The sequence below is a fragment of the Denticeps clupeoides genome, unplaced genomic scaffold (assembly GCF_900700375.1).
Source record: "Denticeps clupeoides unplaced genomic scaffold, fDenClu1.1, whole genome shotgun sequence".
Lineage (NCBI taxonomy): Eukaryota > Metazoa > Chordata > Actinopteri > Clupeiformes > Denticipitidae > Denticeps > Denticeps clupeoides.
This window is the reverse complement of record NW_021629993.1, coordinates 584,998-597,867: the sequence shown is the minus strand read 5'-3', so window position 1 is coordinate 597,867 and position 12,870 is coordinate 584,998. Positions and strand designations below refer to the sequence as shown.

At 48.6% G+C, this 12,870-nt stretch overlaps 3 protein-coding genes across 5 annotated transcripts; 1 reads left to right on the top strand and 2 right to left on the bottom strand.

Moving 5' to 3' along the window:
- The first annotated feature begins 76 nt into the window (after positions 1 to 76).
- lmf2a (lipase maturation factor 2a) lies at positions 77 to 4,806 on the top strand. Of its 2 annotated transcripts, none has more exons than XM_028967446.1 (14): positions 77 to 205; positions 750 to 1,003; positions 1,081 to 1,109; positions 1,190 to 1,383; positions 1,461 to 1,639; positions 1,722 to 1,863; positions 2,298 to 2,426; positions 2,499 to 2,604; positions 2,687 to 2,783; positions 3,215 to 3,397; positions 3,470 to 3,638; positions 3,719 to 3,830; positions 3,908 to 4,001; positions 4,460 to 4,806. In XM_028967446.1, the coding sequence occupies exons 1-14, from the start codon at positions 112 to 114 to the stop codon at positions 4,721 to 4,723; spliced, it is 2,046 nt and encodes a 681-aa protein (XP_028823279.1). In that variant the 5' UTR covers positions 77 to 111; the 3' UTR covers positions 4,724 to 4,806. The 2 variants fall into 2 exon arrangements, with proteins under 2 accessions (XP_028823279.1, XP_028823280.1); XM_028967447.1 differs by lacking the exon at positions 77 to 205 and adding an exon at positions 286 to 503 and having other exon boundaries at positions 713 to 1,003.
- A 153-nt stretch (positions 4,807 to 4,959) lies between these two features.
- Positions 4,960 to 7,768, bottom strand: miox (myo-inositol oxygenase). 2 transcript variants are annotated; one of them, XM_028967458.1, is made up of 10 exons: positions 6,779 to 7,768; positions 6,498 to 6,578; positions 6,286 to 6,366; positions 6,023 to 6,185; positions 5,893 to 5,960; positions 5,710 to 5,819; positions 5,573 to 5,640; positions 5,444 to 5,493; positions 5,247 to 5,359; positions 4,960 to 5,153 (listed from the first exon to the last, which is right to left on the bottom strand). In XM_028967458.1, the coding sequence occupies exons 1-10, from the start codon at positions 6,794 to 6,796 to the stop codon at positions 5,045 to 5,047; spliced, it is 861 nt and encodes a 286-aa protein (XP_028823291.1). In that variant the 5' UTR covers positions 6,797 to 7,768; the 3' UTR covers positions 4,960 to 5,044. The 2 variants fall into 2 exon arrangements, with proteins under 2 accessions (XP_028823291.1, XP_028823290.1); XM_028967457.1 differs by having other exon boundaries at positions 5,710 to 5,781; positions 5,893 to 6,185; positions 6,779 to 6,899; positions 7,613 to 7,768.
- Positions 7,769 to 8,763: 995 nt separating this feature from the next.
- LOC114779555 (MOB kinase activator-like 1A) lies at positions 8,764 to 12,107 on the bottom strand. The gene is made up of 3 exons (XM_028967460.1): positions 11,422 to 12,107; positions 9,283 to 9,407; positions 8,764 to 9,191 (listed from the first exon to the last, which is right to left on the bottom strand). Exons 1-3 carry the CDS (start codon positions 11,511 to 11,513, stop codon positions 8,911 to 8,913), a joined length of 498 nt encoding a protein of 165 aa, XP_028823293.1. The 5' UTR covers positions 11,514 to 12,107; the 3' UTR covers positions 8,764 to 8,910.
- Between the last annotated feature and the right edge of the window lie 763 nt (positions 12,108 to 12,870).

Below are 12,870 nucleotides of genomic sequence, written 5' to 3'. Positions count from 1 at the left end.
AAAAGGATCCGAGTATTACGGCTCGACTGTGAAGTGAAGGCGCGTCACGTGGGTCCTGCGTGGCGCGCATGCGCGGTGGCGGCGGTGGGAGAAACGGGAGGATCGGGAGAAATGGGAGAAACCGGAGCTCCGCGGCGGCTCTTCCTCTGGGCCGTGGCCGTCATCTACATGTTCGCCTTCGCGTCGCTCTACGTCCAGATTCCGGGTGAGAACCCGTAAAGTTCCGAGTTGAGCTGTTTACTGTTGCGGGTGGGCGGAGTTTAAGGGGGTTTAATTACAATTATACTTCTTTATTCTGCATTCTGAGAGTCTGACACAATAAGGACATTTAGCCAACAGGAAATTACGTTTAAAAACATGAACATGTACACTGCACGCTGTACTCTTCTGGGCGTGTCCATCAATGTGATGAAGCCACGCCCCTTTCGCATTCGTCTAAATTACAAGATGAGAAATGGACCAACGAGACCAATAAAAGTGTATAAAATGATTCAGAATAAGAGTTAGTGGGTGGTAGTAGCCTAGTGGGTAACACACTCGCCTATGAACCAGAAGACCCGGGTTCGAATCCCACTTACTACCATTGTGTCCCTGAGCAAGACACTTAACCCTGAGTGTCTCCAGGGAGACTGTCCCTGTAACTACTGATTGTAAGTCGCTCTGGATAAGGGCGTCTGATAAATGCTGTAAATGTAAATGTGAAATGTAAGAGTTTGTGATCGAGTTTTATGGGATGGTTGACCTCGCAGGTCTCTATGGTAACGAGGGGTTGTTGCCAGCACGCTGGATGCTGCGGCCCAGTGGCAAAGGCTTGTGGGAGCAGCTGAGGGACACGCCCACGCTGCTGTGGCTCGGCCCTCGGCTCGGACTGGACACCCAGCAGGGCATGGAGCTGCTGGCGCTGGCCGGTACCGCCGTCAGCCTGTTGGCGGCACTGAGCCCGGTGCTGCGGGGCTGCGGTGTGTACCTGATCCTGTGGGTGACGTACCTGTCACTCTACCAGGTGACACACAGACTCACACCAAGTCACCAGGTCGCCCGGTCTGTCACCTGACACACAGAATCTTTTTCTGCCCGCAGGTGGGCCAGGTGTTCCTCTATTTCCAGTGGTAAGGTGTTTGTGTGTGTGTGTGAGTGTGTTTTTGTGTGTATGTGTGTGTCCGTGATGGGATGTTCTGGCCTTTTTCAGGGATAGTTTGCTGTTGGAGGTGGGGTTTCTCTCTGTGTTGGTGGCTCCTGTGAATTTGCCATTAGGTTTTTGGCGCGGCCGTTTCCATGACAACATTATGCTGTGGTTGGTGCGCTGGCTGCTGTTCCGTCTCATGTTTGCGTCGGGCGTGGTCAAACTCACCAGTCGCTGCCCTACATGGTGGGGTCTCACGGGTAGGTGTGTGTGTGTGTATGTGATGAAACGAATGTTTGTGAGTAATTGATGTGTGTGTGTGTGTGTGTGTGTGTAGCTCTGACATATCACTACGAGACACAATGTATCCCGACCCCCCTGGCATGGTTCGCCCACCAGCTGCCAGTATGGTGGCAGAAGCTGAGTGTAGTTGGAACCTTCGTCATCGAGATCCCCGTCCCCTTCCTGTTCTTCAGTCCCATTCGCCGACATCGACTGTCAGCGTTCTACCTGCAGGTCTGTCCAGATGACCAGGGACCAACTTTCATCTTCTCTGCTTGACTTTAGTAAGACATCGTCCTGCTGCTCTGTGTTACAGGTGTTTCTCCAGGGGCTCATCATTCTCTCTGGAAATTATAATTTCTTTAACTTGCTGACCATCACACTGTGTTTTTCTCTGCTGGACGACGAACACATCGACTTCCTGCTCTGCAGACATCGCAAGAACAACGTAAAACAATGTAAACACACACACACACACACCACAGTCCTTCAGTCTCCAGATAGTGTCATGATCCTCCTCGCCGAGGGGGGTAGAGGAACGGGATCCGGATAGATTTGGGAAAGGCGTAGGGAGATATTAATTAATTTACAGTGGAGCCATATACAAGTAACCAGAGAGACATTCACACTACAGAGGACAAACAAAGGAGGGAGGAGTCTGGGGACAACTAACAAGAATTCTTCACCCCACAACCAAAACCACAGGGCGAGATCTCTAGCAGACCTCCCGAGCACGTCTGAGGGCTCCTTCTAAACCTTGTGGCAGCCAATCCGCAGCAGGAAGGAAGCTCCTCCCACTACAACAGCCTAAACGAGACAGGACACACCCAAAAACTAAAACAGAGAGAGACACACACAGCTGGAACCGTAACTCGCGTGATCGTGTCTGCAGCTGCTGTCTGGACCTGGTGCTCCTGGCTGGGTGTGTGTGTGGAGTTCGGGGTTTATGTCCTGCTGCTCTACTGGACCATCATCTGCTTCAACCTGCACTGGGACGGTGGAGAGGTCTCCTCCAAGACAGGTGTGTGTGTGTGTGTGTGTGTGTGTGTGTGGTGTATTTTTGTTATTTAATCACTTTGTCTGTTTCTTGCAGGATTCACCTTCCACCAGTTTAATGCTTTTTTAAAGCAGGTCATGGTTCCCATCATCTGGATGGGCGTTCTGTCTCTTACCTGGGAGGTCGTGACCTCCATGTTTAAGTGAGTAGATGAGTTGAGGAGATTGCCTGAGAGTTTGAGGGAGCTAGAGTTTTGAATTGTACGTGTGTGTGTGTGTGTGTAGGTGTGCGTGTGTGAGGGGGGTGTGTCTCCGCCTGTGGACTACGCTGCAGTGGGGTTTGTTTTCTGCTGCTGCTGCGTCCATCTTCACCATCAGCCTGGTCAGTTCAACTCAGTTCAACAGTTCTAATGTGTCATGGTAATGCCACATGATTTATGGCTTAAAGCAAAATATTCATAATTTCTGAGTATCACCTGCTTGGTCTGCAACATTTTTTTTATTATAACCAGCCCAAAAAGCGACTTACAGTCAGTAGTTACAGGGACAGTCCCCCCCTGGAGACACTCAGGGTTAAGTGTCCTGCTCAGGGACACGATGGTAGTAAGTGGGGTTTGAACCTGGCTCTTCTGGTTCAGGGACGAGTGTGTTACCTGCTAGGCTACAGAGGCTTGTTGGCTTGTTAAAATGAGATTTTTTGCAGATCCAAGCATGTGCCAAGTCGTCTGTGAAAAGATCCATAAACTGGTCGTGTTGAGAAGGTTGAGAAGGTTGTGATGTTGGTGATGATCTGCTGGAATCTCGATACTCCAGGTTCCTTTCACCTTCGTTGAGGTCCACGCCAGCAGCTCCCTGTGGCCTGGAGTCCGGCGGCTGTACGAGATGACGGAGAGACTTCATGTGGCCAACTCGTACGGGCTGTTCCGCAGAATGACCGGGGTCGGTGGCCGTCCAGAGGTCATCGTCGAGGGGAGCGTGGACGGGCGGAGCTGGGCGGTGAGAGGCTGTGAGGCTCCGTGTGACCGTGTCGCTCGTGATTGAGTCCCGTCGCTCGGTGTGTTTCAGTAGGAGATCGAGTTCATGTACAAGCCGGGGAACGTCAGCGCCGCGCCCGCGTTCGTGGCGCCGCACCAGCCGCGGCTGGACTGGCAGCTGTGGTTCGCCGCGCTGGGGCCGCACTCGCAGAGTCCGTGGTTCAGCAGCCTCCTCCAGCGCCTGCTGCAGGGGAAGCCAGATGGTGCGCCGCCTCCCTCTTCCCGCCGCCACGCCCTGGTCCGCCTGCGCTCGTGTGTAACCGTGCGTCTTTTTCCATTTCAGTCATCCGACTGGTCCAGACAGACACGTCCCGGTATCCCTTCAGTTCGGCCCCGCCCGCCTACCTCCGCGCTCGCCGATATAAATACCGCTTCACGGGGCCGCAGGAGGACGGGTGAGCTGAGATAAAACCCTTTTATCATTTCATGCCATTTTCCCCTAATGAGTGTGTGTGTGTGTGTGTGTGTGTAGGTGGTGGAGGAGAACGTACGTTGAGGAGTTCTACCCCGTGGTCCAGCTGGGTGACCCGTTTTTAGAGAAGATGCTGAGTCAGTTTGGACTGAAGGTACCATGTCACTGTTTCATCAGACACGTTCCTAGAAAGATTGCCTTCTACACCTGTGTGTGTGTGTGTGTATGGTGTGTGTGTGCGTGTGTGTGTGTGTGTGTGTATGTGTGTGTATGGTGTGTGTGTGCGTGTGTGTGGCGTGTGTGTGTATGTGTGTGTGTGCGTGTGTGTGTGTGTGTGCGTGTGTGTATGGTGTGTGTGTGTATGGTGTGTGTGTGTGTATGGTGTGTGTGTGTATGTGTGTTGTATGGTGTGTGTGTGTATGTGTGTGTATGGTGTGTGTGTGTTTGTGCGTGTGTGTGTATGGTGTGTGTGTGCGTGTGTGTGCGTGTGTGTGTATGGTGTGTGTGTGCGTGTGTGTGCGTGCGTGCGTGTGTGTATGTGTGTGCGTGTGTGTATGTGTGTGTGTGCGCGTGTGTGTGTGTGTGTATGTGTGTGCCCGTGTGTGTGACCAGGATAAAGACGTTAAACGGCGCGGTTCTGAGGCGGCACTACCCTGGTTCCTGCGGTTGGTGCGGGAGAGGGTGTGTGATGTTCCTCCTCCTCTGGTGCTCTCCTCGCTCTTCTTTATGCTGGTGGGAGTGTGTGTTCTGAAACAGCTGACATACACTGGAGCAAAAGATGGCGAAAACCCAAGCAAACAAGGCACCAGCCCAGCCCCGCCCCCAAAAAGAGAGAAGGAGGAGCCATCATGTGCCACTCCCAGAAAGAGGAAGTAGCTGAACGGGGAATTTTTGTTGTAAATGTCGATTTATTGTTGTGTGTGGCTGTTTATAATAAAATTGGAAGGTGTCTGAACACATCAGTGCTTTTGAAATGCTTGTTATTATATGAGACTGAACATGACCTTTGACCTTGCAGCCCTTGCTTGTGTGTTTTATGCCACGTTGCCTCGTTGTCACCGTGTGTGTGCAGCACAGCGTTTAATGACCTTTTCAGTCCAAGGGTTGGGAGGTTTCTCTACATTTATTTCACACGCCGCGACAGGCTACAGATAACTCGCCAGTTGTGTACGTGTGTAGTGAGGGGCGTGGCTCCAGTCACCAGCTCAGGACTCCGGGGCAGAACTTGTCGATCAGCTGCTGGTAGTGCTGCCTGAGCGTGGCGGCGTCCAGCAGGCGGTCCGACTTGGTGTAGAGGTCAAACTTACTGAGACACAGCAGAGCAGAGCGAGGAGCTGCAGACTCACACTTCATATTGAAATGTGTACAATGTGTGTGTGTGTTTGGTGTGTATCCGTACTTGAACTCCTTAACCCAGGGAAGCATGCGCATGTCTTTGTCATCGCACAAGTGCATGTAGTCGCCATGGTGATGCCAGGGGTAGAACGAGTGGAACCGTATGATGTACATCCCCTGCAGGTGAGAGAATTCCACACGGTTGTGTATGTCTGTTTGTTGAGTGTGAAGGTGATTGGTTGGTGTGTGGTGCTACCTCACCTCTTCAGGAATAGGACACTTGTTAAACTTCAGCACCTGGTACAGATACTCTACAACACAAACCAGTTTCATAAAAGTCGTCTGACACTAAATGAAATTGTGTGTGTGTGTGTGTGTGTGTGTATTCACCATCGTGGCCCCAGGACATCGTCACGTTCTCCAGCCCACAGTTGGGTTTGTAGACGCCATATTCAGAACTGCAGAACCAACAAACAGACGTCAGGCAGTTTTTTAGGCATAAAATTTGTGTGTGTGTGTGTGTGTACCTGAATGCTGACTGCTTGAAGTCGGGGTTCTCACTGAAGGTGGAGTCTCTGAAGACAATGGAGTCCTGGAACCTGCAGCCAACGGGGTACGTGTCACCAACCACAGCCCACTGCGCACAAACACACACGCACACATTTTTATTTATGCTCTACAGGGTTCTGGTCATCAGGCCCGTCACTCACCTGAGGCTCTCCCCACAAAGCCATAACTTTCCCAACATCGTGGATGAGTCCGACCAACTGGAACCAGTCTGAAGGGAGGGGCGGGTTTTAGGACTATTTGCACTTTCTGACCTTAAATTCTGATCATGACCTTTATCGGGGTGTTGTTGTCGGATGCCCTCAGCGGTCTGGAAGGCGTGGAAGGAGTTGGGAAAATCCACGTCTGGGTCTGACTCGTCCACCAGCTTGTCCAGCAGCTCGATGGCCTCCATCATGGTCAACTTGGCATGAGAGCAGCTGGACCACTGAATATGCTACAGATTTCCAGAGAGGTCAGAGGTTAATCAAGGGGCCTGAGTCTGACTGTAACACCCACACCTTAACTATAACTCCACCAGGTGTTCAGCATCTCACCTTCTGTTTGATGAAGTCGAGAGTCTGGTGTGTGTGCATCAGTCTGTATGTGTTGAAGACTCGGTCATGCAGCTCTCCACCCTGTAAGAAGACACCCAGGTGGAGCTCAGGCAGGACGGGATGGGATTTGTGCCTCAGGTCACAGCTGCATTACCCCCATCTTCTGATATTGCAGAAATGCTCTTTATGAGAGTCCGGCTGCATTAATTTACCTCATAATTCCGAAAGGTTGTCTTATCCTTGGCATTGCTGGGCTGCAGATTGGGCCTGTAGACCAGAGACGGGTCTGGACCCTGAGGGAAGAATGTCCTTCCTTCATTACACTCCTACCTACCACCATCAGGAGCAGCAGGTCACACATCATTCAACACAGTCAGACCTAAAATATCATCTGTATATGATGAATAAATATATTCTGTTTTGTCTCATTCTTTAAAGACCATGGGTTGAATCATGACGACAGGAAAGATAAACCCAGAACCACGGTACTGACCTCACCGATGATCCTCATGTTGTTCACCGGCTGATTCTTGTTCTGTTCCCTTTTTTCTGTCCTCTCTTGTCCCTCTCTTCTCTTATACGGGGACACGTTGCCACACCCCCTCAACGCCCATCTGCATGGGTCATATGGCGCCAGTTCAGATGTTTGATTTTAACCCGGACTCTTCAGATGAATCAGCAGAAACATCAGAAATGTTGCTGATCTGCAGTCTGTTCCATTCGTCCTCACGTCCTGATTCCTGCTCCTCACATTAAAATTTTCATTTTAAATTTTACTGAACCCTCAACAGATGTTCCGAGAGCATTAGGCACAACAAGGAGCAAACTGACTGTGACCCAGTATCTCTCTCCCCCTCTCTCTCTTTAACCCACACACACACACACACACACACACACACACTGCTATCACTGCTCATGACAGTGTGTGTTGCTGTGGTTTGAGTTTGACGTCACTAATGGATTCGCTGCTGCTCTTGTTTGCTGAAATGGTTATGTGGACATTCTGGGGTTCATTTTCCCTGAAACAGGGTCACCAGTCCGCCGGCTATCTCTAGTAAATATTCACCGTCCATAACTGCCTAGTCCTACTCAGGGTGGACACTGGGTGCAGGGTGGGGCACCAGCCCACCACAGTCTGGTAGATAGTGTGGAGTTAACAGTGTAAATTTAATAAAAAACAAAACTATGTTATTTTCAGTTGTTAAGTTTACTGAAGACTTATCACAAACATATCTCAGTCATTCAACTAATTCGTTTTATTTCATAACCACTAATGATGAAACAAGAGTATCATGAATATCACAGCACTGGTCTTTTTCTCTCCTACAGGTGGATTCTGGTCTCTCCTCCAGGTAGGTCGTGGTCTTTTTCTCTCCTCCAGGTAGGTCGTGGTCTTTTCCTCTCCTCCAGGTGGGTCGTGGTCTTTTTCTCTCCTCCAGGTGGATCGTGGTCTGTTTCTCTCCTCCAGGTGGGTCATGGTCTTTTTCTCTCCTCCAGGTGGATCGTGGTCTTTTTCTCTCCTCCAGGTGGATCGTGGTCTGTTTCTCTCCTCCAGGTGGGTCGTGGTCTTTTTCTCTCCTCCAGGTGGATCGTGGTCTGTTTCTCTCCTCCAGGTGGGTCATGGTCTTTTTCTCTCCTCCAGGTGGATCGTGGTCTGTTTCTCTCCTCCAGGTGGGTCATGGTCTTTTTCTCTCCTCCAGGTGGATCGTGGTCTGTTTCTCTCCTCCAGGTGGGTCGTGGTCTTTTTCTCTCCTCCAGGTAGGTCGTGGTCTTTTCCTCTCCTCCAGGTGGGTCGTGGTCTTTTTCTCTCCTCCAGGTGGGTCATGGTCTTTTTCTCTCCTCCAGGTGGGTCGTGGTCTTTTTCTCTCCTCCAGGTGGATCGTGGTCTGTTTCTCTCCTCCAGGTGGGTCATGGTCTTTTTCTCTCCTCCAGGTGGATCGTGGTCTGTTTCTCTCCTCCAGGTGGGTCGTGGTCTTTTTCTCTCCTCCAGGTAGGTCGTGGTCTTTCCTCTCCTCCAGGTGGGTCGTGGTCTTTTTCTCTCCTCCAGGTGGGTCGGGGTCTTTTTCTCTCCTCCAGGTGGGTCGTGGTCTTTTTCTCTCCTCCAGGTGGGTCGTGGTCTTTTTCTCTCCTCCAGGTGGGTCGTGGTCTGTTTCTCTCCTCCAGGTGGATTGTGGTCTTTTTCTCTCCTCCAGGTGGGTCGGGGTCTTTTTCTCTCCTCCAGGTGGGTCGTGGTCTTTTTCTCTCCTCCAGGTGGGTCGTGGTCTGTTTCTCTCCTCCAGGTGGATTGTGGTCTTTTTCTCTCCTCCAGGTGGATTGTGGTCTGTTTCTCTCCTCCAGGTGGATTGTGGTCTTTTTCTCTCCTCCAGGTGGGTCGTGGTCTTTTTCTCTCCTCCAGGTGGGTCGTGGTCTTTTTCTCTCCTCCAGGTGGGTCGGGGTCTTTTTCTCTCCTCCAGGTGGGTCGTGGTCTTTTTCTCTCCTCCAGGTGGGTCGTGGTCTGTTTCTCTCCTCCAGGTGGATTGTGGTCTTTTTCTCTCCTCCAGGTGGGTCGTGGTCTTTTTCTCTCCTCCAGGTGGGTCGGGGTCTTTTTCTCTCCTCCAGGTGGGTCTTCTTCCCTGTTTCTATGCCTCAGTCGGCAGGTTCATTGTGTTTGCATGGTGGGTGGCTGTTATATGTGTGAATTTGAGTGAGGGCCATAATATCTTGCAGTTCTGTGGTCTCTTGCAGCTCCAGCAGACTGAAGCTGTGGCTGAATATGATGAAGTGTGTGAACAGGGTGTTGAAGTGCGGCTGCATCTGCATGGAAACCAGGTGTGTTTGATGTGCACTGTACAGGTGCGCCAGCATGCGGAATAGCAGGAGGAAAATCTTCTGTACCAGAAACACAAAACCTGAAGGAAACGGAGAACCTGAAACAAACAAATTCAGCTGCATTTATCGTTAGAATAAATGAAAAGAAATGATAAAAGTATATCAGGCAGGTCAGCATTTACACTGTACCTGCCATTGTAGGAAAGACCAACTCATCAGTCAGTAACTCCTGGATGTAGGATGTAGCATAGTCAATATAAAGAGGTGCTGAGCAGTTTAGCCTGCGGCCACAGCCATCTGTCCAGAAATATACCCTGTAGTATAGAGGTATAGAGCATGTGAGGTGTGCAAATGTGAAGCATGGAGAGATATGAGTTGTGTTGTAAGGAGTGTATAAGAGCTGTAGGAGTTGAGTAAGGGAGAGGTAATGAACTGTAGGGGTTGAGTAAGGGAGAGGTAATGAACTGTAAGAAGTGAGTAAGGGAGAGGTAATGAACTGTAGGAGTTGAGTAAGGGAGAAGTAATGAACTGTAAGAGTTGAGTAAGGGAGAACTAATGAACTGTTGGAGTTGAGTAAGGGAGAAGTAATGAACTGTAAGAGTTGAGTAAGGGAGAGGTAATGAACTGTAGGGTTTGAGTAAGGGAGAAGTAATGAACTGTAAGAGTTGAGTAAGGGAGAAGTAATGAACTGTAAAAGTTGAGTAAGGGAGAAGTAATGAACTGTAGGGGTTGAGTAAGGGAGAAGTAATGAACTGTAGGGGTTGAGTAAGGGAGAAGTAATGAACTGTAAGATGTGAGTAAGGGAGAACTAATGAACTGTTGGAGTTGAGTAAGGGAGAAGTAATGAACTGTAAGAGTTGAGTAAGGGAGAGGTAATGAACTGTAAGAGTTGAGTAAGGGAGAGGTAATGAACTGTAGGGGTTGAGTAAGGGAGAAGTAATGAACTGTAAGAGTTCAGTAAGGGAGAAATAATGAATGGTAGGAGTTGAGTAAGGGAGAAGTAATGAACTGTAAGAGTTGAGTTAAGGGAGAAGTAATGAACTGTAAGAGTTGAGTAAGGGAGAAGTAATGAACTGTAGGAGTTCAGTAAGGGAGAAGTAATGAACTGTAAGAGTTGAGTAAGGGAGCGGTAATAAACTGTAAGAGTTGAGTAAGGGAGAAGTAATGAACTGTAGCAGTCGAGTGAGGGAGAAGTAATGAATGGTAGGAGTTGAGTAAGGGAAAAATAATTAACTGTAGGAGTTGAGTAAGGGAGCGGTAATAAACTGTATGAGTTGAGTAAGGGAGAAGTAATGAACTGTAGGAGTTGAGTAAGGGAGCGGTAATAAACTGCATGAGTTGAGTAAGGGAGAAATAATGAACTGTAGGAGTTGAGTAAGGGTGAAGTAATGAATGGTAGGAGTTGAGTAAGGGAGAAGTAATGAACTGTAGCAGTTGAGTAAGGGAGAAGTAATGAACTGTAGCAGTTGAGTAATGGAGAAGTAATGAACGTTAGGAGTTGAGTAAGGGAGCGGTAATGAACTGTAGGAGTTGAGTAAAGGAGAAGTAATGAATGGTAGGAGTTGAGTAAGGGAGTGGTAATGAACTGTAAGAGTTGAGTAAGGGAGAAGTAATGAATGGTAGGAGTTGAGTAAGGGAGAAGTAATGAACTGTAAGAGTTGAGTAAGGGAGAAGTAATGAACTGTAGCAGTTGAGTGAGGGAGAAGTAATGAACTGTAAGAGTTGAGTAAGGGAGAAGTAATGAACTGTAGGGGTTGAGTAAGGGAGAAGTAATGAACTGTAAGAGTTGAGTAAGGGAGAAGTAATGAACTGTAGGGGTTGAGTAAGGGAGAAGTAATGAACTGTATGAGTTGAGTAAGGGAGAAGTAATGAACTGTAAGAAGTGAGTAAGGGAGAAGTAATGAACTGTAAGAGTTGAGTAAGGGAGAAGTAATGAACTGTAAGAGTTGAGTAAGGGAGAAGTAATGAACTGTAGGGGTTGAGTAAGGGAGAAGTAATGAACTGTAAGAGTTGAGTAAGGGAGAAGTAATGAACTGTAAGAGTTGAGTAAGGGAGAAGTAATGAACTGTAAGAGTTGAGTAAGGGAGAAGTAATAAACTGTATGAGTTGAGTAAGGGAGAAGTAATGAACTGTAGCAGTTGAGTAAGGGAGAAGTAATGAACTGTAGCAGTTGAGTAATGGAGAAGTAATGAACGTTAGGAGTTGAGTAAGGGAGCGGTAATGAACTGTAGGAGTTGAGTAAGGGAGAAGTAATGAATGGTAGGAGTTGAGTAAGGGAGAAGTAATGAACAGTAGGAGTTGAGTAGAGGAGTAGTGTGTGTGTAGAACCTTTTTCCAGGTCCAGTAGCTGCAGGGCAGGATCTGATGGTGCAGAGTTCAGACAGAGCCCCACAGATGGTTGATACCAGCTGGAAAAACATAAATGCTGTAGAAGAAAAAAAAATCCAATAGTGTCCATCACACTCAGGCCTCGTCCACACAACACGTTTTCTTCCAAAATATTCTTGTGTCGGCACATCAACACCATGAGAACTAGACGCGAAACAAGACTCGAGAGCGGGGAGTTATAGCGCCACTTACAGGTGTGGAGGCCATTCTCTGCATCTCCATGTGGATGACGCTCCATTTAAATCCGAGGTTTTATAAAAAGCGAAAACGTTTTGGTTTCTTTTGTGGACCCAAGCTGCGCAACTGACAGGTCCAGCGCTGGTATGGATGCTCAGCATGTGCAGAGTTACAGTTCGTATGAATTTTAGACACCAGCAGCGATGTGACATTTTGGTCTGAAGAGTAACGCAACGTATAAAAGCTCATATGAGATTGGGACGAGAATTCAGGCCTGATGGACCGTCTAGCACTGCTGTTCTGTTGTCCGTCACCAGTGGACGCCGTGCTGTACAATGGACCTCCAGTTCTGTCCAGTTCAACAACGGTTTAGTCAGTGTGTGTGTGTATGTGTGTGTATGCGTGTATGTGTGTGTGTGTATGTGTGTGTATGCGTGTATATGTGTGTGTGTATGCGTGTATGTGTGTGTATGTGTGTGCATGTGTGTGTGCGTGTGTGTATGCGTGTATATGTGTGTGTGTATGTGTGTGTATGCGTGTATGTGTGTGTATGTGTGTGCATGTGTGTGTGCGTGTGTATGCGTGTATATGTGTGTGTATGTGTGTGCGTGTGTGTACGTGTGTGTGTATGTGTGTGTGTGTGTGTGTGTATGCGTGTATGTGTTTGTTTTTCTATAGTAGTAAGGACCGACGTGCGTTTTAGACCAACATAGTGAGGACATTTTTGGGAAGTGAGGACATTTTGGCCGGTCCTCACTTTGTCTTCATTGCAATGGCCTTCTATGCCTGTCAAAATGCTATGCTATGTTTTTTAAGAAAGGTCCTCGCTTTTTGCATAAAATGCATTTTGTACTCCGGAGCTCTCGCACACATCTGCTCTCTGCCTCCACCATAGTTATTGTTGAGGTACTACACTCTAATTATCATGACACCCCCCTACAGCTGGAATTCAGGTACTGCACTGATTTTCACGATACCCCCCTACAGCTGGTATTCAGGTACTGCACTAATTTTCATGACACCCCCCTACAGTTGGTATTCGGTACTGCACCCCATTTGCCATGAAACCTCATTCAGGTACTATTCTGGCAATGCATCCAAATGATCCTAACTGCCCACAAAATCTTATATTCTGGCACAGGATCTGCATTATTTTTACATCGTTACACAAGAGGTATCATGAGAAATGGAATGAACAGGCACTTTTGGACA

Excerpts from the sequence above, each read along its gene's own strand:
- lmf2a (XM_028967446.1), top strand. The coding sequence starts at position 112 with ATGGGAGAAACCGGAGCTCCGCGGCGGCTCTTCCTCTGGGCCGTGGCC. Across the intron at positions 206-749 it reads GCTCTACGTCCAGATTCCGG|GTCTCTATGGTAACGAGGGG; the intron begins GTGAGAACCCGT and ends TTGACCTCGCAG. Across the intron at positions 3,639-3,718 it reads GCTGCAGGGGAAGCCAGATG|TCATCCGACTGGTCCAGACA; the intron begins GTGCGCCGCCTC and ends TTTCCATTTCAG.
- miox (XM_028967457.1), bottom strand. Across the intron at positions 5,494-5,572 it reads GATGTCCTGGGGCCACGATG|AGTATCTGTACCAGGTGCTG; the intron begins GTGAATACACAC and ends TTTGTGTTGTAG. Across the intron at positions 5,360-5,443 it reads AGTGTCCTATTCCTGAAGAG|GGGATGTACATCATACGGTT; the intron begins GTGAGGTAGCAC and ends TCTCACCTGCAG.
- LOC114779555 (XM_028967460.1), bottom strand. The coding sequence starts at position 11,513 with ATGTTTTTCCAGCTGGTATCAACCATCTGTGGGGCTCTGTCTGAACTC. Across the intron at positions 9,408-11,421 it reads GCTACTGGACCTGGAAAAAG|GGTATATTTCTGGACAGATG; the intron begins GTTCTACACACA and ends TCTATACTACAG. Across the intron at positions 9,192-9,282 it reads GGTCTTTCCTACAATGGCAG|GTTCTCCGTTTCCTTCAGGT; the intron begins GTACAGTGTAAA and ends TGTTTGTTTCAG.